Source organism: Micropterus dolomieu, linkage group LG06, assembly GCF_021292245.1.
Source record: "Micropterus dolomieu isolate WLL.071019.BEF.003 ecotype Adirondacks linkage group LG06, ASM2129224v1, whole genome shotgun sequence".
NCBI lineage: Eukaryota > Metazoa > Chordata > Actinopteri > Centrarchiformes > Centrarchidae > Micropterus > Micropterus dolomieu.
Window position 1 is genome coordinate 21,572,174 of NC_060155.1, and position 22,614 is coordinate 21,594,787.

Below are 22,614 nucleotides of genomic sequence, written 5' to 3' on the forward strand. Positions count from 1 at the left end.
AGCAGGTAACCTCACCGCTGCAGGTACGTCTTTTTCTCTCATGAAGCTTACTGACCTACAGGCCCTACTTCCGGGTTTTGTCATGTCAAAATAAAAGTAAGTATTTCAAAATAAATACTATAAAACCTGGCTGCCTTTACACATTGATTATTTTGTTTCAAAACAGAATTGTAAAAACAAACAAAAAAAACAAGTTGTTTTATAACCAAAACGGAAAAATATTGATATTTAATGTGTAAAGTGAAGCTTTTTGTGTTACACTTGATAAACCTGCAGCCGATTCACTTGGGCAAGGGCTGCCTGATTAAATGTGATTAAGATGAGCTTTTCCTTGAACATCAACATAGGTGAGTTTCTAGTTAGAAAAACAGGATGCTTACGTTCAGTTTGTAACTCACTAGCAACTGGGACAGAAGTTGCCTAAAGCTGATGATACACGGGGCAACTTTTTGAGCAATCTTGCCGGGCAATCTTGCTAGTGGCAAGTCCAACTATGTTTTGAACAGATAGCAGGGGGGGGAGTGGTGGGGGAAGGGGATTAAGGTAGTAATCTTTACTCATTACCACTGACGGCAACGTTGCCCAGCACGATTACTCTAAAAGTTGCTCTGTGTATCATCAGCTTAAGAATCCTCCGGTTTTTAGGATTTCTTCAGTATCAAATTTCTTCAGTGATAGTTGTCAGTAGCCTACATCCTGTGGTACACAGCAAACATGAACTGTTATTAGAGAAATCGGCGAGCTGTAGTTCTATATTAACGAATGATAGGGATTAAAAGGTTCAGGTAATTTTAGTTCAGCATCTCTACACTGACCTGGTCAGCATTAACCTGCCGTCAGGCCCTGGGGATGAGAGGTTTTGTAGGCCCACAATAAAAACAATAAAAATGTGTAATGAACATGTTTGTCTATATAGAAAAGTAGAAATTAGTTTCTCTCGGGAGATATAAGGAAGACAGTATTCCACAAAGAAAATGCACAACAACAACAATGTAAAACCTCCACAGGCTACTGGAAAGCAGTAAATAGAGCATCGTCTTACCTTTTTATAAGTGCTTTCATCTTGTCTTCTTTGTAGAAAAAGCCTTGATTATGTTGGTAAAATCCAACTCACTTAGCCTACTGCCACTATAGGTTCTGTGGCATAAATTTGAATTGGCTACACCACATGCCACAACTATTTCTCTACATTCTGATAGGCTGTCCTATCATGCTTCCCATGTGGGTCACTTGTAAACTGGTTCTATCAGCAGCCAAAAACATGAATATCAAGTGATGAAGAGAAAATTCGACAAACTACAAAACAATGTGATTATTTATTGGCTCATGATAGGCCTTGTCTTCGTAGGCCCTGGGGCTTAAGCGCCAGTAAGCCCGTGCATTAAAGCGGGCTTGGTCGCAAGAGGACCTGGTGCGCTGGAGGGTTGGTGATTTCCTCTGGCTGGATGAAGCCAGACGCAGACCACAGCTGCTGCAAACAACAGGCGGCGCACGTGTACAGCAGCCAGTTAGTTTGAAAACCAGGGATACAACCAGGGCTTGACATTAACACCCGCCAAATGCGGGTGGATTTCGGCCGTGGCGGGTAACACACTCCCACTAGCCACTTTGGCGTGTTGAAAAATTGTAGTCTTGTCAAAAGACTGATATAACAAACGAATTGCAATGTGACACTACGACACTACAACTCCCATGAGCACTACCTGCACATCGTGTTTGCTCATTGGTCCATTAGTGAAGGATATTGTCTTGCGCGCTACTGACCGACGACACTGTAAACAAGAAGACGTTGTGGAGATGAAACCCGCGGACTGGCAGTCGGACCGAGGGCTGTTTTGACCTGCCGTTAATTATCAACTTAACCAGCGGCAGCGATGACAGAGCAAGCTTTTTTAATATCACGAGAATTCACGCAACAGGCGCGTCTCACTATCTCACCTCTCTCGCGAGGGTGCGCACGCCAAATATGACATCCAGACTTGAGAGAGACAGAGAATATAAAAGTTGAATCTGTCACAAGGCAGCAGTCCCTTAGACTTGTGGACCGTCAGCCTCCCGTCTGCTTTTTACCTGTCATCTCACGCGACTGGTCGCATGCACACACACATCAACACAGCGGTCGGTCAGTGTGCGTGGCCGACCAGTGTGAAGAAGAAATGCACAGCAGGAGAGAAAAGGCAGGAAGAAAGTGCCCTTAAATGCTGTAAAATTACAGATATATTCATGAATAAGGGACGTGGTGTTACTACTAGCAGGGGTACCCTTATATCACATGAAATCGTCATATCACAACTACATTTCCAGAGTTGATTATTAAAATATAGAACTATGTTTTAATAAAAGTTGTCATGCCATGGGAAAGCACAAGATGCGTCTGTATGGGAATAATCTGGAAAAAAGACCTGTATACTTGTTTCATATCTCTAGTTACTCAGAGCGACCACAGCTTCCTGATGATAAACATAAATCCAGTTTTATCTTTTTAATTAAACTTTTACACCCATGCAGCAGTTTTATTATATAAAATAAGAAGCTACTATTTTAATGTGTTTATCTTAATGGACTACAGGTTTTCAAAAAAGGAGCTTTACACTCAACCTTATCAGAGCTGATAATGAGTGATAATAGTGCATTTTAGCACGCCATTGTCAACTGTAATCGTATAAAACGTAATTTCCCCAAAACAAAAATGTGGCTAGTGAAAATGCTGCATGGCTAGTAACTTTGGAAAACATTGTCACAGTGACTAGTGACCACAAAAATTAATGTTAAGCCCTGGATACAACACCGGTCATAGATAGAACAAGCTGCTTTGTTTTTCCATTGTGGTTTTAAAACAGTAAAACCAATTGTTTTTTGTTCTTTCCGATTTGGGTTTGAAACAAAATAATCAAAGAATGAACCATACACGGATTCAGTACTGTCATCTTTTCACTTGAATGTCATACCTGGGTAAAATGCCAGGCATGATGTGGAGCCATTTATGTGCCTCTGATGGACACAGTTACCTTGTATACGCTTAAATCTTTATCTTCCGTCTGTCTGTCATTTAGTTGGCAATTACACACATTTCCTGTAATTTGTTCTCCAAGGTGGTCTTGTAACAGCGTTTATCTGACATTTGTAGCCCAGTCTTGCTTGTAAGCTGCTCTTGTTGCTCTTGCACAGATCTTTTGCTATAAAAAAGCAAAGCAACCCAATCACTCACATCACACCTTATAGCACACATAAATGGTTACACAACCTTTCTTTGGTACTATAGCCTTCATATTTATGTAACCTGCTGTACTGGTGCTGTGTGCAGCATATATATTTGCTTTTCTGTACTTTTGAAAGTAGATTTCTGTGGATATTAGGCTATTATTACAGCCCTGTTTTAAGAAACATTCAAAAATTCTTATTGCAAGGTATAACATGACAAAATGTAAATTATATGAGGTGTGTACAATAAATATACCTAAAATTATTTTGAATTGGAAATCCCCTGCAAGGTAGAGATACATGAGCTTATTTGGTCAGCCATGACAATAAGAGATTTAATTCTTCATATTAAAACACCCTTGAATAGGAAAATGTCATAAATATATATTTTTTGTGGTTTTAGATTTTTAGCACTAAAGTCCTTGAAATAATTTATCGGCATATTTAGAATGCACCTAAGTGCCATAGTGTGCATGAATATGGAGATTTTACCTGAGCCAAATTTTTGGGCACAGGCACCTTTTTCCAGAAAAAACGGCTAAAATAACAAACCCAAAATGAATCAGGAATAACTCCTCAACCATTTGGCCTAGATGCATAATTCTGGTCTCCTTTGAAAAGTCAGAAGCTAAGGAATATAAATCTATAAATTAACAGATTTATTTTACCATTACAGACTAAATGGAGATGCAATAAAGAAAAAATCTGATATTTTCAACTTCGCCTTGTAAAAAAGCTATATTTTAATGCAATTAACCATCAAAACCATCATAAGAAGCTTATAATGCAACTGAATATCTTCTAATACACCTAAAATGCAATTCTAACTGTAAATCTGATGAAAATAAACTAAAATACAACAGTTATCATACAACATTTTTAAAATATACCTGGTGAATGTCCATATTTTGGCAATATTTACTGTTAAAATGTTGACTTTTATTGGTAGATATCCTTAAAACACTTTTTCTGTCCATACAACCAAGTTCCAAATGACAAAACATTGAAATATTGATAACAGTGAGTATTCATCACCACCCATGCTTTACAGGCCTGTAGATTGAGAAGAGAACATCCCACAGAGATTGGAGGATCAATCGATCCGGCTTGAGCAGACCTTTCATTTGATACCATGCATGTCTATGTATCTCCAACGGGTTGGCCACAAAATGGCAAAAATCATCATGTGTTTCCTCTGCTGAAATGTCAAGAGCAGGCAGGTGGCTCGCAGGTATTGCGCAATAATCAAGATGGCGCCCGCTGAAACTTGAAGCAACAACATTGGCGGATTTTGGAATGAAAACGGCAGTCAGAAATTTCGCCCACAGCACGGCTGCCCCTGGTACCATCACTTTTCAACAGGTAGTGAAGTGCTCCCAGGTGCACTTGCCTTGCATTGAACCAGGACTCTGGCTTGTCTTTACTCATTTGACTGCTCAGTTGGCTTTGGTTTACATTGGAATTTGTTCAGGTTTGAATAGGACTTTGCTAATATGTTAATAGGTAAACAGATCCTTTTGTACTGTATGCCTTTGAGAGAAGATGCAGCTTTTCAGATTTCTAAATAAAACGTTAAATATTATATGTGTATATATACACTTTAATGACTTTTCAGTCCGTGAAATGTCATTTTTTTGAACCTTCATTGCACATACAGTTCTTGTAATTTAGCCTAAGCCTAATTTTCTAAAAAACGTAAAAAAGGAACTCCAAGAGTATACTGTTTGTGCATTTTTGATATATTTTTCATTTCTTGATGTTTTCTTTTTTACAGAGTTGGTACATTATAAACTACAGTGAAATGTTTCTTTTAACAAATACAAATGCAGCTCTGGAAACATACTGACATGGTAGTAAAATCTATATTTTTAAAACTTTTGAAATACATACATGTACAGCATATATCACATACATATGGACAGAGTTCAGAGTATGACCTGTGATTGTCGACTTGTGGTTGTTTGCTGTTTTGGTGTACGTCAGTAACGCACTGGTCCTGCATGCTTCTGCTTTGGTCGTTTAAGGCAAAAAGGGAATACAATGAGGTGCAAAGACAACTTAACATGACTTCAACACAAGGGCAAACACTTGTCCTTGTTATCGACGTGACTTTCATCACCTTTTTGCCTTGATTCTGGCAATGGCCGTTCAGGTAGAGGCAGAGTACCCACTTAGACCCAGGACAACAAAGCAGAGAAGAGAAGTGTAGGGAAAGATGGGACATTTTGGGACTTTTTTTTCCTGAATGTGAACCAAACCGTTAAACTGCATATGTGTGTTAAAATGAAGGTTTCTTGCTCAATTATCTTGTATTGTCCCACTTTGTATCTGTGTCGTGCGTTTTATTTAGTCAGTGAATCAAGAACAGGATGACAAAAAACAACAACAAAGAAATATACAAAAACCCCAACCAATATCATGCTAAAAATATACCAAACCAGATCATAATGAATATAAAGAGATATGAGTGGACGTTGTCAGTTTTTTCCCCCACAGCTATTGAGTTCTCCATTTCCGCTCCTTTGAGATGGGCTGACTCACAGATCTGGGAGGATGTTAGTGAAACCTCGAAACAGGAGCAGTTCTGCGGTCTGTCAGCTACAGCAGCACACTGTCACTGCTGGTATCAAATTATACATCTCTGATAAATATGTACACACACAAACATACACAATCAAATGTGGATCATTATTTAAGTTATGTAGAAAAAAAATGAGTCTTTTTCCCCCCAAGGTCATCTGCATTCGTCCACTCTAGGCCACTCTCCTTCTCGGAGGGGAAAAGCACGTGAACTTAGTCACCTCAATCTTTAATCTGTCTTCCTCTCCTGCTGGCCCTATTGCTATGGATGAGCGAGAAGCTGTTGGCAGGGCAGCTGTTTTTATACATTAGTCTCCAGCCCGTTCATATCAACGGAACAGTGGTCCTTGTCCCTGTGCTCTCTCTTGGGGTGAGAGGAGTGAGCGTGTTTCTTCTTCTCTATCGGCCGGATCCCCTCCTCCAGCTGGATCAGGCGAGCCACATCCGGGGAGAGGTGGTCCTGCTTGCTGCCTGGCGGAGGTGGCTGGTAGCAGCCGTTCTTCTGGTTCTGGTAGGTCATCATCTGCTGGATGCTTATCATGGGCTTGGTTTCACAGATCAGAGGCACCTGGTGGACGCAGTGATCAGAAGTGGAGTGACTTAGAATCAGGCAATTCTCATGTGTGTCATAGAAAAAAGCTTGGATAGTGACATGGATAGTAAGGCTGGATAGTGACATGTTTTGGTTAATGCATGGATTATAGACAGCTTTCACATTGACAGAAGTGATTTAATGGCACGATGACACTGCCACTTGTTACACCATTATCAGAATCAATTCGGGCATTTTTGATGAATGAGTAAACCTAAAGCTTGATACCACTCTCATGTCTGTGTCAACTCTGGAGCTAGAGCTGGGTGTTTTTTAGCCTAGCTCAGCATAACAACTGGAAGCAGGGGAAACAGCTAGCCTGACTGCATTTTCAGACAGAATACTAGGAGAATATAAGGCTGTGTTCAGACTGCAGGCCAAAGTGACCCATATCCGATTTTTTTGCTCGTATGTGACTCAGATCTAATGTTTTTACAACAGTGTGAACAGGCCAAGTCACATGGAATCTGATCTTTTCCAGTTCGGATTAGGGCCACTTTCATATGTGGTCCAGTTTGAAATGCGAAATGTGACGTTACTCTAGAGCAGCTGTTCCCCCTCCAGACGGAGCCGCCCGTGATGAATGAAAAAGCTCCACCAAGGCCATTATTATACATGTGGCTCTCTTCCTCCTCTATCTTGCTACAGTAACAGTAATGAATGTAATGGAAAGGATAGAAAGTTGTGAACATTTATCATAATTCAGGAGAGATGTGACCCCGGGAGGAAACCAGGAGAGGGCGATGAAATACGGGATAATAGGGAGAGTTAGCAAGTATGAGCTAGCCGGAGCTAATTGGAGCCAGAGACGTTTTATAGAGCCTATAAGGACTTTGCTGTCGCTAACCTCTGTGGCTCCTTGTTTACTTCTGTATGAACAGTCTATTAGTTTTTGTTTAGTCTTTATATACTACATAGGGTTAGGGCGATGTCCACAGTGAAACCTCACAATGGACAATGATATTGTTGGGGAAATATCATCTTATGGGCTACACCTATAAAGATTTCTTTATATATGTATGTTTGTATTTAATTTTGTTTCAAACATTTATTTAAACATGAAGAAACATTTGCAATGAAGTTGAACAGTTACACATGACATGATGAGCAGTGAGTGAAGTGAAGGGCTTTTAAATCATGATGTTCATCGATCGTCCATCAGCCCAAGTCTACTGCTAAATTAGGTTAATCAACTCTTGGCTCTTACTTCATATTTAATGCATAGACACAGAGTGGTATCAATTTTATCTAACTCCCAGCAAGAAAGCTGATGAGCATGTTGAACTACTCCTTTAAATCTTCCACACAGCCTATTATAAAATTGCCTTCTACATACAAAAACTTACTGTGTTATAAGCCCTCAATTTGATAACTAACCAGTTTTCTGTCTGTTGCAACCTCAGAATTCCTTAATTTGGTCTCTCACCTGCTCCCCTTCTTTGACAAAATCTTTTCTGCAGATATGAGCCATTATGCCTGTGGCCAGGGCATCACCCATCACATTGACCATAGTCCGGAATCGATCCCTAAGAGATAGAATCAAAAGTCATCCACTTCATCTTCATCTTCATCTCATTATACAGCCCTGTTGTGTAATGACAATACATTTACCTTATACCTTGTGTTAATGAAACTTGGGAAAATAAAATATTATTCATAATCTAAATTCGCAGTCTTTAGAGCTTGTAGAGCTGTCAGTCATTTAGTTCACTGAGATGTTTAGGTTTATTCAATGTAGAGGCTTGTAATATTTAAAAATACATCAACTAAGGTATATTCTTGTGATTGCATCTATATATAAACTCCAGCTAAGAAGAAGATTGGAATGTACTTAACCACTTCCCTGATTGGAAGCTGTTTATATTGGCAATATTAACCCTTACTTACAAAGCCCAATCAACAGCAATGATGAGAGTGATGTCGTCGGTGGGCAGGCCCACAGAGGTCAACACGATCACCATGGTTACCAGTCCAGCTTGCGGGATTCCAGCTGCACCGATACTGGCTGCGGTGGCGGTGATGCTGAGAGAAAAGACAGAGGAACAGAGTGCATTTGTTTTTCTAACATACAGGAACGAGTCTTTTCAAAGGTGCATATAAGCTTCCTGAAGTACATGAGTAAAATAATAAAATGGATGGAGGAAAAATGGTGGAGTAAGTAGGCCTATGTGTGCAAGTATGAGGTACTCATATGTTACTGGAGAGTTTTTATTTTATGCTACTTTTATTAGTAGCCTTCGACGATACTACATGTCCAAGTGTAATATTGTACTTTTAACTCCACTACATTTATTTGACAGCCACAGTCAATTTGCAGATTCCTATTTGAAACACAAAACACACGATTATCTTGCAACAAGGGTTTCCAATCGGTTTTGTGCTGCATTCTGTTTTTCTGTCAACAATTGTGTGACCTTTTGACACTCAGGAAGTGCCCTAACACAGATTTCATCTACTGCTGAAGGCTGGACGGTGCTGATGACCTGTAACCAGATGCGTTGCAAGGCGTGATTACAGTTTGCCATACTATTAAGCTTTCCATTTGTTCATTCGCAGTTTACACTGAAAACTGTGGCAAAGGAGCAATTCATTGTGGTTTACGTAAATATAAGTTAAGAAACATCCATGTTTAAAATATAATACTTAGATTTAAAAAGAAATCACAAAGTACAAATAGTAATTAAAAAGTAATTGAAAGATAAGTTATGTTAAAATTAATTTAAAATAACTAAAACCTTAAATTACTAAAATGCTAAAATGTAAATCCAACAATATAATATACAGTATCTAATACTCTGAAAGGAGCTATTCAGCATAATGCGTACTTTAAGCACATTTTGATGGAGATACCTCTGTACTTTCACTTAACTAAAATTTTCAATGCAGGACTTTTACTTGTAAGTATTTTTACATTGTAGTGTCACAACCTTTAATTAAGTATTTGTAATACTCCTTCCACGACTGTGTAGAGAGACTGGGAGATGTGGGGAGTATGAGCAGATGTTCGGTCTGAGACCTTGAACCTCTCAAAACAATCTGACAAACTGTCCTGCTGCCGGGCTAGGGAGTTGGGGGGTTGGGATTGGGTTAGCATGCAGATGGAACAGCTCCATGGTCAACAGCCAAACGGCACGGGAACAGGATGCAGAGAGAGAAAAAAATTATTATAATTCTGGCGTGACAAGTGAGATGAGTAATACAGGTCATATGGGTTTTACTGCCAAGGGATTATGAGGGAAAGGGCACAGATTGCAGCCATGAGGAGAGGTCTGCCTAATGTTATTACAGTAGGACATGTCATGAAATTAGAGGAGGGACAGGATATTTTCCTAGACCTGGATGGGCCACAGGTAATGTGGTTGAAATTTATCAGCTTGTGGTGCTGGTGGGAGGGGACTCTCTGTCTGTTTGTCTGTCTGTGTCACCGGGGCTTCCAGACTGATTTAGCAGAAATCAGATCAGACTAAGAAGCTCATATGAGGCGTAATCTGTGTGACATTTACATATATGTGTATCTAGTAAATCCCATAATATTTTTTATTAATTCAGAATTAAACTAAATGTGTGACATTAGATTAAATCACATGTTGCACTCAAAACACCAGAAGTACGCCTGCACCATTTTTTGACCCAGATGAAATTTGCTTACATTACTATGATAAGTAAACTGAACTTATCAACAATATCAAGCCCATTGTATTGTTATTTTGCACGAAAGGTGCTATACAAATAACGTCTGATTGTTTGATTGATCAAATTTTCCATCAGAAGTCAATTTGTATGAGACAGTTCCAGTCTAAATTTAACCAGCCTTACCTGATTGTGATGATCTGTCCAAAGTCAAGCTCATAGTTATTCACTTGGGCAATGAAAATGGCTGCCACGGCCTCGTAGAGTGCGGTACCATCCATATTGATGGTGGCCCCGACAGGCAGCACGAAGCGGATGATGCGTCTGTCGATGTGGTTGTTCTCAAGGAGGCACTTGAAGGTGATAGGCAGAGTGGCAGAGCTGCAGCAGAAAATAATAAATGATTCAGATAATGTGTGCAGAGTAATCAATTGTGTGATACCACAAAATGGCTCTGGATCTGTGATTATGTGATTACTAAATGAATCATGTGTCAGCGTATTTATTTACTGGATCGATTTCATTGGTACAGAAGCCCTAAAAGGCCATCCATTCAAAAAAATGTATATTTATAATATGTTTACTCCGTTTTCCAGTGATAACTGGATCATTTTCTTGTGATCTTGAGATAACAAACTGTAGCTCAATACAAGGGTTGACAGCTGCATTTCTTTAGGATAATTTCAGAAAAACTTCCAGTGTCACTGGTTAGCTCAGTTGGTAGAGCAGGGGACTCATAAGAAAAGGATTTTGTGTTTGAGTCTTGTGCTCTACCAATTGAACTAACCAGTGACACTGATAACCACTTTGAAATTATCATTTAAAAATGCTCTTGCCGACCCCCTTGTTAAACTACTGTTCGAGATCTCGAGATAATTATCCCATTATCAAGGGAAAACTAACTAAGAAAAATGTTTGTATGGATGGCTGTTTAGGGCTGCCGTACATTGGGCTTGATTTACACATACAAGAACGTATGTGAGTACACTAAACATTTAAACATTCAAAGAAATTCCATAAAACAGTTGTTCAAGAGCCCAAGAGCCAGTATGCATGCAAATATGTGTACAACGTGTTAAAAATCAGCAGAAAATTAAAAGACAAAGATTAATTTATTTTCTTTTGTTCTACCTCTCAATTAGCTGTAACAACACATATTTACAGGAACCTTCAGTGCTGCACTAGCTAAACTGAAAGACTAACACTCAACATACTCTCCCTAGTAATGCAGTTGACTGCTTTGAAAGGCTACAAGGTGTAGTGGTGTTGGGATGAGGTGGAGTATCAGGTCTTCAGTACTTCAGTCAAGGTGAATTCCATTATGCCCTCCATTTGCACTAACAATATAGTATAAAGGCACATATACTCTGACCATGGCTTGCCCTTAGTTGCTTGTTATTTTTGGTGAACCATAAAATTATTATTTTTTCATTGCACTCAAGTTGTTCTAGTAAACATCCTGACAGAAACATTTAAAAAATAATTGCATTTTCTGAAGAGCTTATTCCTAGAAAGACCATATGAGAGCCTCAGGTTCACTTCATATACAGGTAATAACTGGTTTTAATCTTTTACCCTAGAAGAAAATAAACATTAAAAATGTAGTGAACTCGATTAAGTGAGTTTATTCTCCACTACATGTTTGGTCCTGAAAAAAATCTGAAAAACCCATTATAAATTAATAGAAATAAATAGAATAAATTATTGGGTCCAGGCCTCTGTGACCCTGTACACAGGATAAGCGGTTGATGATGGATGGATGGAGAAATCCAATGCAGTGTTAAATTGTAAAAAGTCAGATCTTCCACTTTTACCTGGATGAGGTGGCCAAGGAGATAAGCAGGGCCTGCAGAATGCCCCTGATGTAAACTATGGGGCTCTTCTTAGTGATGAAGAAGTACATGGCCGGGAGGATGAATAGACCGTGCAGCACCAAGCCCATTACCACTGTAATGGCGTAAAAACCCAGCTTCTTCCCCATGGCTGAAGGGTCATCCATCTCCAAGATCTTACCGGCAACCAAAAATACGATCCCAAAGGGAAAATACCTGTGAATAATGGAAGGTAGAGAGAGCGCCTGTTCATAAACTGGCACCGGCTTTTATTTAAAATGAGGGTATTTCCAGCCAGGGTGCATTTGCTGCTCAACAAGACTTCTACTACAGACATGCTAGTGGTTCTATGATGCTGCCCATTGTACTGCACTTTGAGTTAACATGCTAAGATACTCATAGTGACAATACCAACAGGTAGCAGGTAGCAAGCAGGTACAGTATACTGTTTACCATTTTCATAATCTTAGTTTAGCAGCTAACATTTGCTAATTAGCATTAACACACAAGCACAGATGAGGCTTGTGGGAATTGCTGTTAGTTTTAACAGACTGACATGACACCCAAGCTAAAAATGAAAAATTCCTAATGTTGTTTCAGCTAAAATTTTGATCCTATTAGTATCAGCAAATGTTTCTCACAAATTTTGTTACTTAATTTTGGTGCTGTTTTCTTTCAAAATGCAAGTCTTACCAGATGACAATGGCAACAATCTTCAAAACTGCCTCATTCAAACTCTGGCAGAAGTTGACCAAAGCGCTTCCATTGGGTCCCATTCTGCCCAGCATTATTCCTGGATGAACAACAATATGTTGCATACATGAATTGATAAATGCATCAATCAAACAGCAACACTAAGATGATGCATTCAACAGTGAGTTATTTTTTCTTATCTTTCCTCGTTGGAGCACAACACATGTTTAAATAAAATATGCAAACATTAGCATGTGCCAAGATTTCCATTATGCAATTACACATACTTATGTATGTGCAATTTGCATTTCACTCTGTGAAGGTGGGTGTGCAGGATCCATGCCAACCACTTACCCATGGTAGCGGAAAAAATTACAATCCCCAGCACATTCATGCCTTCACTGGTACCAGGTGATGTTTTCATGATAACATCAGGTGGCGGTGTGAGATCCAGGGAGAAGTTCTGGATATCTGTGCCGTTGTCATCCTGGATGCCATAGATGTAAACCCTACGTGTGGTTGTCTCATCCAGGAGCTGAGCCACAGTTGGTTTGGGGATGAGCTCGGGAACTCTCTGGGTTCGATACTTAAAACCAACATAGAGCACAGGCCACAGCATCAGCACAGTGAACATGACACCAAGAGAGATGTTCAAAGCAGCAGATTTTCACATGATAATGACACATGTCAATTTTAATGTTAACACTCATGTTAGTGTTAAGATTAAAAATATTCAAAAAGATTAAAAGATTCACACGAGATGACAATAATTGCGCTACAGAGGGTTATTTATAGTCTCCGTTTCTGTTATTGTATTTTCTGATAAAGCTGATAGCATTTCATAAATAGTAGATTTCTTTTCATATATAAGCTAACAGAATTTTAATGTTAAGAAAGAATTGCACAGTCAAAGAGGAAAAGGGAAACATTGCTCCCTCAAAAGTGAGCATTAAAGTGGTCATATTAGGTTCATAATTTTATTTATGGGTTGTACCAGAACGGGTTTACATGGTTTCATTTTCAAAACACCCCATATTTTTGTAGTACTGCACATTGCTGCAGCACCTCCATTCACCCTGTGTGTTAAACGCTCTTTTTTAGCTACAGAGTAATGCATTTCTCTTCTGCAAGATCTTTGTTGGGAGTTGCACGTGTGCAGTGCCTAGTTAAGGACTACTAGCCAATCAGAAGCAGAGTAGGTCGGGTCCTGAAAAGCTGGTAAACATGGCTTTGTTTCAGCTGTACATGTTCCCGGACCAGCTTAGAAACATAGACTGGATCAAGAGTTTCAGAGTGGGGAGTTTTATGACGCATTATGACGCGTTACAATGTGATGCAACATAATAACGGAGAAAAGGCTGGACTACAAACGAGCTGTTTTCAGGCAGTTCAGAGCAGTGTTTTCTGTGAGTGATGGGAACTCCCTTTAGGGTGAAGGATACACATAGCAACTTTTAGAGCAATGGTGCTGGGCAATGTTGCCGTCATCGGTAATGAGTAAAGATTACTATTCTAATCCCCTTCCCTCATCACGCCGCCCCGCCTGCCATTATCCGTTCAAAACATAGTCACCAGATTACTGGGGGGCGGCTGTGGCTCAGCGGGATACCCACTAACCGGAAGGCCGGTGGTTCAAACCCCAGCTCCTCCAGGCTGCCTGTTGAAGTGTCCTTGGGCAAGATACTGAACCCCGAATTGCCCCTGGTGACTCTTCTGCCAGTGTATGAATGTGTGTGAATGTTAGTTTCTGTTTACACTTAGGCTCAGTATGTGAATGGTGAATGCGAGGTATTGTAAAAGCACTTTGAGTGGTCGAAAAGACTAGAAAGGCGCTATACAGGGTATACATTGCTCAAAAAGTTGCCCCCTGTGTATCATCAGCTTTAGAGATGTATTATGTTGCGTAGCTGATTGCCTCTATGTCCATTATTTGTGCTAAGCTAACATACACACATGTGAGTGGTATCAATCTAAGAAATTGTCTATAGTTTGACATATTTGTCAAAATGTCAAACTATTGCTTTAACCTCAGTTCCAAAATATTGTTGCTGTTTGTTTGTGTTTTGTCTTTTTCTATTGTTCTGTTAGTGTACTTTTGCCTCAAACATTTTTGCTTACCTGTTGAAAAGTAGCTTGAACCAGGTTGGCCGGAAACATGTTGCTGAGGAAGTAAATTGTTAGAAATATTAGTCCTTCAGTGGATGGCAGAGTATTTCCAAAGTAAAAAAAAATCAAGGTAACAGTGAATAAGAGAACAAGTGACTCACAGTGGCTGATTTAACACATCATAACGCATGTTAAGAAAGATATTTTACTGTACTCTTTGAATGAGCTGATTGATCATCGTCATCATGAAACCACATGAGAGATGCAATATGCCACAAAGTACCCTGCAAGACAGTACTGAACTTGCAACATATTAGCCAGCTTGTTACTTGCAGGATCAGCATCTCGTCCATCACTGAAAATTAAAATCCCTCTTCAACGAAATCAGTTAGGGATGAAACAAAAGCTTTTATCTTTATTCAGTTCATTAGCCTTCTGCATGAAAAGAGAAGCCTAACTGTCCCTAACAGTATGTACAATTAGTGGTAATGTTTTTCTCCATTTATCTTGGCTGATGAAAACCTTGACAATCATTATTTCCACAACGAACTCTGCTCAGATAGTGGGAAGGTGATACACTTGAATAATACTGAAAAAGCCCACTCATTTCTCGGCCGAGCAAAAGCGTATTGAGTGTTCAGCCTGCCAAGGTTGAACTGCAGCCTAATGATACAGTAATGGAGCGGGAAGGGGTCACACTGAAGATGGAGGAGCAGGTAGAATAAGGAAAAAAGTGAGTACAAAAGGAGGAAATACCTATCTGGAGCGGAAAATGGCAACAACCCTCATAGACAGAGCTATATTGCTTGTAGGTGTGAGGATGAATGGTGATTTCGAAATGTGTCAGCCCAGTGAACTGTCCTTGGTTAAGACACTGAACCCCGGTTCCCTGATATGTACATTGTAAAGCTCCTTGGTATTATAGTCCATTCACAAATAATGAACTTAGTGTGTGTTAATGTGATGAAGTGTTTTATGTTGGAAACTCAGACCAATGTAATAATGAAGTAAAACTACAATAGACAAAGCATTCTTATATAAAACACTAAAGGTAGTTTAAAAAAAATAAAATAATGTGCAATATTATTTTAGTTTTTTAACTAATGATTCACACTAAATATTTTCAAGTTAAATCAACATAATTCCATTATCGCATCTGAAACAAATTGCAAGTAAATCAAAACCATAAACAAAACAAAAAAATCAAAGTTGGGAAACCTACTTTAATGACTAATTCATTTATAGATGTGACCACATATAGGAGTGCGCTACTATATTGTCAAATTGCCATGCTTTGCAAGATCTGGCCTCCACACCTAGGGCAATTTGAGATTATGACCTGACTGAGGACAATAGGATAAATCAGGGATTTATTCGCCAACTTTTACTGACAATCAGCATTCTGCGCATAGACCACACCGCTACAGTATATGTAGTTACACTAGGGAGCATGCCACCGATTGTGCATGCAACATCACTCACCATCACCATTTACTCTTAATAACTAATTGGATTACAACAATTTAAGTGTGGAAACAGTGTAAACACAGAAGAACACTATGTAAATCACAATGACACTGGTAGGAACCAAGCGGGAAGCTTCCGGTCTACAATATGAAGCCGATGCGGAAGTCCCTGAAACCTGCATTCTATTGAAAATCCAGCAGGGGGCGACTCTTCTGGTTGCAAAAAGAAGTCCGGCTCTATTAGAAATAATGGGAAAATGACCCTACTTCTCAGCTGAATAATTACCCCAGTAAACACTTTCATGATGAGTTTATGGTCTCAGTCACTAGTTTCAAGTCTTCTTCAATACAAAATGATGTTCATTTAGTAAATTATGGTCCCATTTATTTTAAAATAGACCACAAAGCAGAGTATGTTTCAGGGTGGGATTATCTATGATTGACAAGTCGTTACCATGACGACCTGTTATTCAGGCTAGAGCCGACTCGTACCCTCGGCACTGTGTAAATTTAACCAGCACCATTGAAAAAGCTTATTAGGAGTTGGCTGTTCACTTTCTCTGGTGAGTACATTTAGTTATAAGACTGTTGTTCGCTAGACAAAGTTATCAGCCCTGTTAAAATGACAGTTAACGTGAGTTACAGTTGCACCTAGCTAAGCAAGCTAGCTAGCTCCGCACACGGCCGTTAGCTCCGCCGTATCGTCACTTCTGGGCACTTCCTGGTTGCAAAAACTCGACATGGCGGCGCCCTGTTGGCCAAACTCGAGGCTTCAAAACGGCAGTCCACAAACCAACAGGTGACGTCACGATGACTACGTCCATTTCTTATATACAGTCTATGGTAGGAACACATAAATTAAGACTTATCAATCTGTTACCCCAGTGCGTGCTGAGAAATTTCCCTTCATGCCTACCTCTGGATGCTACAACTATACATTTTAGGGTCACTCCAATAATAGCTTTTAATATTTGTCATTCACTGCCAACTTAATGTATTCCAAACAATAAATAGCACTTTGGTCAAACATTAAAATAAAACATCTTTGATTACAAGAATAAAACAAATGATTTTAGACGACTGGAATTACAAAATATACATTCAATGAACAGCAGAATTGTAATCCATTCAATGGAGTGATCAAATTCAAAACAGGAGTGCAATATGAATACTTTTTTGTGGTGCAGACTGCTGCCTTTTAACTACAGGCTCCTTAATAACACAAGTTACATTGAATTCTTTAAACAGAAAAGAGCATCTGTCAGTTTCAACAGGATTGCATTAGCATTGGCTATAGATCCCACATCAACACAGAGATCAAATCACAATGAGAACTGAAACAACACATTTCTGCAGAGAGCTTGAAAGGCATATTGTGTTTTGCAGCATGCGCATTCAACAAAGTGACTTAAAAGACACATGGCATAGATATACAGCAACATTATGGTGCAACTCGGTGGACTAGCGAGTATTCTGCATGGATTTGACCACTTTCAGCAGCCTATCCTGTATAAGACAGAACAAAGCCTGCTAATTAAACAGTCTGACCCCAGCGCCCCTAATATATCCAAGTAAGCACATATTCATAGATACTCTGTTCATTATACATACTTATTACACACACAAACACATACATGAATGCAGACAGTTGGGCCTATTTGTGAGTGTACTGATACAGTATGCCTGCATAATAGATAAAGGCTGTAAAGAAGCTTTGAGAGATAAATCCAAAGCACAGCTGTGCTCTGTAAAACACACACATACACACACGCGCACTGAGATCCCGTGAACGACAGAGCTTCACCTCTGCCACATGATCAGTACATAGTTGGATTCCATTGGCTTGGCCAGTTTATTATTCCTTGTTATTACATTCAGATTGAAAGTGAGCCATAAATAAATACAATTAATTCTTTGTGTGATTGATCAAAATAAATGGAGGATGACAAGATAACTAAAACACAGGGTTGGAAGCTTTTATGAACTTCATTGTTCATTGTGCATTTGCGATTACAATAACATCATAAAGTTAAATATTCTAGTGGTGGAATCAACAGCTCAGCGGCCATCTCTACCCCACTGACCGACTGTCACACTGACACAGTGGCTGACCCAGGTTCACCTCAAATACACCCCCTCTATCCTTCAGCAGCTCTAATTAGCTTAGTGCTATAACCCACAGGCACACGAGGCTTCAGGCTTTACGCTCTGACCTCAAACATTTCCCAGACTTTAGTCCTCATGAAACAACAAGGTGCTGTGACTTGACACTTAACGCTAATGGTAAAACACAGCACATTTCTCTCCTTCACACGTCTCCAGGTTAGAAACAGAAAATTACATTTACTCTCACTCAAGACCGATGAATATTACCTTTATGTGATAAAAAAATTTACATTAGAAAAATCACATGATAACACACAATAGACATCCAACCTATCTTCCATACTCAACAGAGGCTTTATTCTAGGACATGGGGACCAAAGGACATGATGTTCCCCTTCATTATAATAGTTTCTGGAGCCCTGATGAGGTTAAACCTTGTAAATATCTTGGGAAAAAAGACAAAAAAAAATCTGAAGAATACATAATGGTAAAATTGTCTCTCTGTACGTGTGTGTGGGAAAAGGTGGTGACGTGACATTGCTCATGCACCTCACATTTGTGCCACCTATCCTTTCCTATGAGGATGATAACAGTTTGCACAGAGTTAACGGACACTGCATGTGTAATAGTAGATATGTGACTTTCTCTTACCGAATGAGATCCAGCAGAGCGTCAGCAGAACTGGTCATTGGCTTCTTGCTCTCCTCTGAGTCCTCCTTCTGAGCAGCACCACCCGGGTGAATGATGTATACCATGACGATGCCCACTACCACGGCAACAAAGGTGGTCCAGAGGTAGTAGGAGATGGTCATGATGCCCAGGCGGCTGGAGCACTTGGCGTCCAGGGCAGCTAGACCTGACATCAAACTGGAGCATGGAGAGGAAGCAGAGACACACAAAGGCAGAGTGAGAAACAAAAAGACAAAAAGACAGACAGGGGAGTAGAGGTTAATGTTAGAAATTGAGAAGGACATGGTGAAACCACTGCCAAAGGATTTTCAGAAGTGGTTACTTTGAAAAATGAATGTTAGTTTCCCTGCAAAGTTACTTTATTCAGAATGAATAAAAATATTAGCTCATTGGCATGCGGTTGCAGATCATTTAACTCTTAGTGTTCATTTTCACTCAAAGCATTTATGGAGCAAAGAAAACTAGGTGGCAATACATTGCACAACTTGGCTGAAGGTTGTTGAATATATAACTGAGTTTAGATTCTCAGGTTAAATACAACTTTTTACCTCTTTCCTCTGTAAATTTAGGAAAACAATTCTCACTGTGAATATATAAAACATTGATGATGTTTTATATATTCACAGTGAGAATTGTTGTCCTTCAACAGTGTCAGAATAGCATCATGAGGTAAACAACCCACTGAGATTCAAAAGACTCAAACTAAAACTGATAATTATAGTGACACATCAGAGAAAATTTTCAATATTCATCCTAATAACATACTTATGTGCGTGTGTGAGCAAGCCTTCCAATAAGGCTTCAGTTAAGAGCTGATTGTACATCTTTGACAAGATGGCGCCACTTAACCAAACCTAATGAGCCTCTTTTCAAACCAGAGAAGTCTTTTATATAAAACCCTGCCATCTCAGATAAGCTAGTCTGGGAAAATGAGAAAGCATCAAACCGGATGTAATGACCTAAATCTGTATGTCTTTTTCTTGCTTGCTTATCTGTCTTTCAACGGTCTTGTCAATTGTAAATTTAGACATTGAAAGGTTTCTACTTCTTTTTTTCTATCACAGAAGTCCTGGGGGTAGGGGGAGATAAACAACTGTAATCATAAACATCATAAACAGAAGAGAGTAATTTACATTTCAATTGGTTGCTTTGAATAGTCCTCCTTTTCAAGATTGTCATTTTCACTGCACTGACACAGTGACATTCACTGTAAAATTTTCAGAAAAACAAAACAAAAGCACTCATTCAACACGGTTTGCTTCTCAGCTGGCATAGAACATGCAGGAAGATGTAATTTGTGGGAAGTGAGGGAAGGTGTTGAAATGCTGGCACAGTGGGAGGATGGAGCCAGCAAAGGAAGAAATGGACGAAGAGAGAGAGTTGGAGAGTTGGAGAGATCTTTACTGAACCTCTTGAGCTGGGGTGACAATATTTTTTCCCTGTCCAAAATGTAATCTGGTTTGACTTGGCAAGTGTTTAGATGGGACTAGTGAGTCTTTCCGTGCGGTCACTGTCTGTGCTCGACCTCATCCAGTCACATAATATTTCAACAGATACAAAAACGACTCAGTGCTGACACACACGAGAAATAGAGCTTTTGGTTTGGATGGGAGCCTGAGATCACAACATGAGTGTGGTGGGAACATGCATATAACTGAAGGGCACAGGCTCAGCTGCCTGATTGAAGCGGGTGCCATTACAATAAAATGAGCTGGAATGAAGTCAAGGCATTTTTCTTGCTAAAAAGTACAGATGAGGGCTGCTGTCCAAAACGGTCATAGATTCATATTCCTAAGTCAAGCAAACAAGCAAATTCTGGACTGGGAAAGAGAATTCTTATTGAGAAAAGACTAAGTAAGCTTTACTGAAATGTAGCCACAAGAGGTAGCCACAACTCGTGCAGCACTGAGTAGCTGTTTTTCTTTCAAACAGCTACAGTAGAACAGGACTGCTCAAAGTTGAGAGTGATGAAGATCTCACTCCTAATGAGCTCCACAGAGCACCGGTTCTTGCTGTCACTTTGTTGGTCATTCTGGAAAATATCCTTTCCACAAAACCAGTGGATGCCGCGATGCTTATGATGTGGCTGTTGATGGACAAGATGAAAAATTTCTAATGAACTTTAGTAACTGTAAGGGGTGGCCGACAAATTGTGCAGTTTGGCTTGATACTTATTTCCATTGACACTTTCCAAACAGGTAGGCCTATATGATTTCTCCCACACTTGCCTTCACCGGTAGGCTACTTTTGCATCTGCTTTCGAGTCATAGGGGGTTTCTGGAGCTGCCTACGCCGTTGTTTCAACTCGACTCTCTGCCAAGAGACTGGACCTTATCTGACCCCCGACTGGCCCTGAATCTGACGGTATTAGTCAAACCAACAATAGTAGGGAGTATTACCCAATCAGTCTTCACAGAATGGGTGTGGGATGATTTGCATAGGATGCTGCATAAAGACAACTCGAAAATACGGGACAATTCCGTATTTTAAGGGGTGGGTGGCAACCCTAGCCATGCTAGCTGTTTACCCCTGTTTCCAGTCTTGCTAAAGTAAGCTAAATTTCATGGCTCCAGACATAAAGGTGATCTCAACCTTCTTTTACAATTTACAGTTATAGTTGTATTCCAGGTGTATTAATAGATATTCAGTTGCATGATGATCAGTTGGATGATTTGATTTGGTTTTAATGGTGATATTGCTATTAAAATATAGATTATCATAAATATCATATTTTCCTTTATTGCATCTCCATTTACTCTTTAATAGAAAAGTGGGTTTATTGATTCATATAGGAGACAAGAATTATGCATCTAGGTGTAATGGTTGAGGAGATATTACTGATTCACTTTAAGTGTGTTATTTTAGATGTTTTTCATGGTAATAGGTGTCTGTTTCCAAGAGTTTTGTTACAGCTACTGATATGACTGCTACTACTTCTCCCACTCATAGAAAATAAGTTGAAGCCCATGCTGGCAGTTATCTAACCTCGTGAGTCTCCTGCTGCTGCAGGGATGATGACGCCGATGATGATGACGCCGATGATGATGATGATGATGAACAAAGATACAAAGAAGTGCATCATCCCCATAGCTATATGTTTATTTTTATCAAGCTTTTCCTTCTCATGCTGAGTTAAACTAAACCTTTCCAGAAAATAATTTTCTGTCCTGTAATTTAACAGGGCTAAGGAAGCCATTATTCTCATAAAACCAGCTCTCTATTCATGAATTTCTACCTCTCCTTCATATGTCTCCCTTCATCTACAGTGATGAGAAAGTAAAGGGAATTGAAAGGGAACTGAAAAAAATGCCTTTATTTTCTCAAAGTCACTCCAGGAAAATATTGTATTTTAAAATCAATGATCGTTTTGACCCAAAGCATCACTGCAGCTGGGTTGCACCTTTTGCTTTGCTGACATCTTTTACCCAGACCTAAAAATAAATCATGGCTCATCTTGATGGACGTATCTCTGCGTCCTTTGCTTCCTTTTTAATTCATCCTTACTGAATGGGGCTGAATTCATCAATTTAGTTCCTTCATTGTACCTTAGAACACTCCCATGACCACAAGGTGTGATTGTCATATGAAACCTTAGATTGAATGTCTTAGTGTGCAAAAATGGGACTAATATGCATGAAACCAAAGTGTGCTTGATTAGCCAGTGTGTGATCCCCCAGTTTAAATTATCATCACAGATATTGCTACAGCAAATTAATGT

At 39.5% G+C, this 22,614-nt stretch overlaps 1 protein-coding gene across 2 annotated transcripts in view; it reads right to left on the minus strand.

The window, feature by feature from the left end:
- Nucleotides 1-5,113: 5,113 nt before the first annotated feature.
- The window catches only part of slc1a7a (solute carrier family 1 member 7a), a 32,103-nt gene continuing 14,602 nt past the window's right edge, over nt 5,114-22,614 (minus strand). The window contains exons 3-11 of one of the 2 annotated variants that reach the window (XM_046052933.1): nt 18,858-19,073; nt 14,647-14,689; nt 12,883-13,114; nt 12,529-12,628; nt 11,818-12,051; nt 10,190-10,384; nt 8,261-8,395; nt 7,800-7,899; nt 5,114-6,349 (exon numbers count right to left, since the gene is read on the minus strand). In XM_046052933.1, the coding sequence (XP_045908889.1) occupies nt 6,083-6,349; nt 7,800-7,899; nt 8,261-8,395; nt 10,190-10,384; nt 11,818-12,051; nt 12,529-12,628; nt 12,883-13,114; nt 14,647-14,689; nt 18,858-19,073 (1,522 nt within the window). In that variant the 3' untranslated portion in view covers nt 5,114-6,082. Of the gene's footprint in view, nt 6,351-7,794; nt 7,900-8,260; nt 8,396-10,189; nt 10,385-11,817; nt 12,052-12,528; nt 12,629-12,882; nt 13,115-14,646; nt 14,690-18,857; nt 19,074-22,614 lie in introns of both variants that reach the window. The other variant, XM_046052934.1, reaches the window with a different exon arrangement.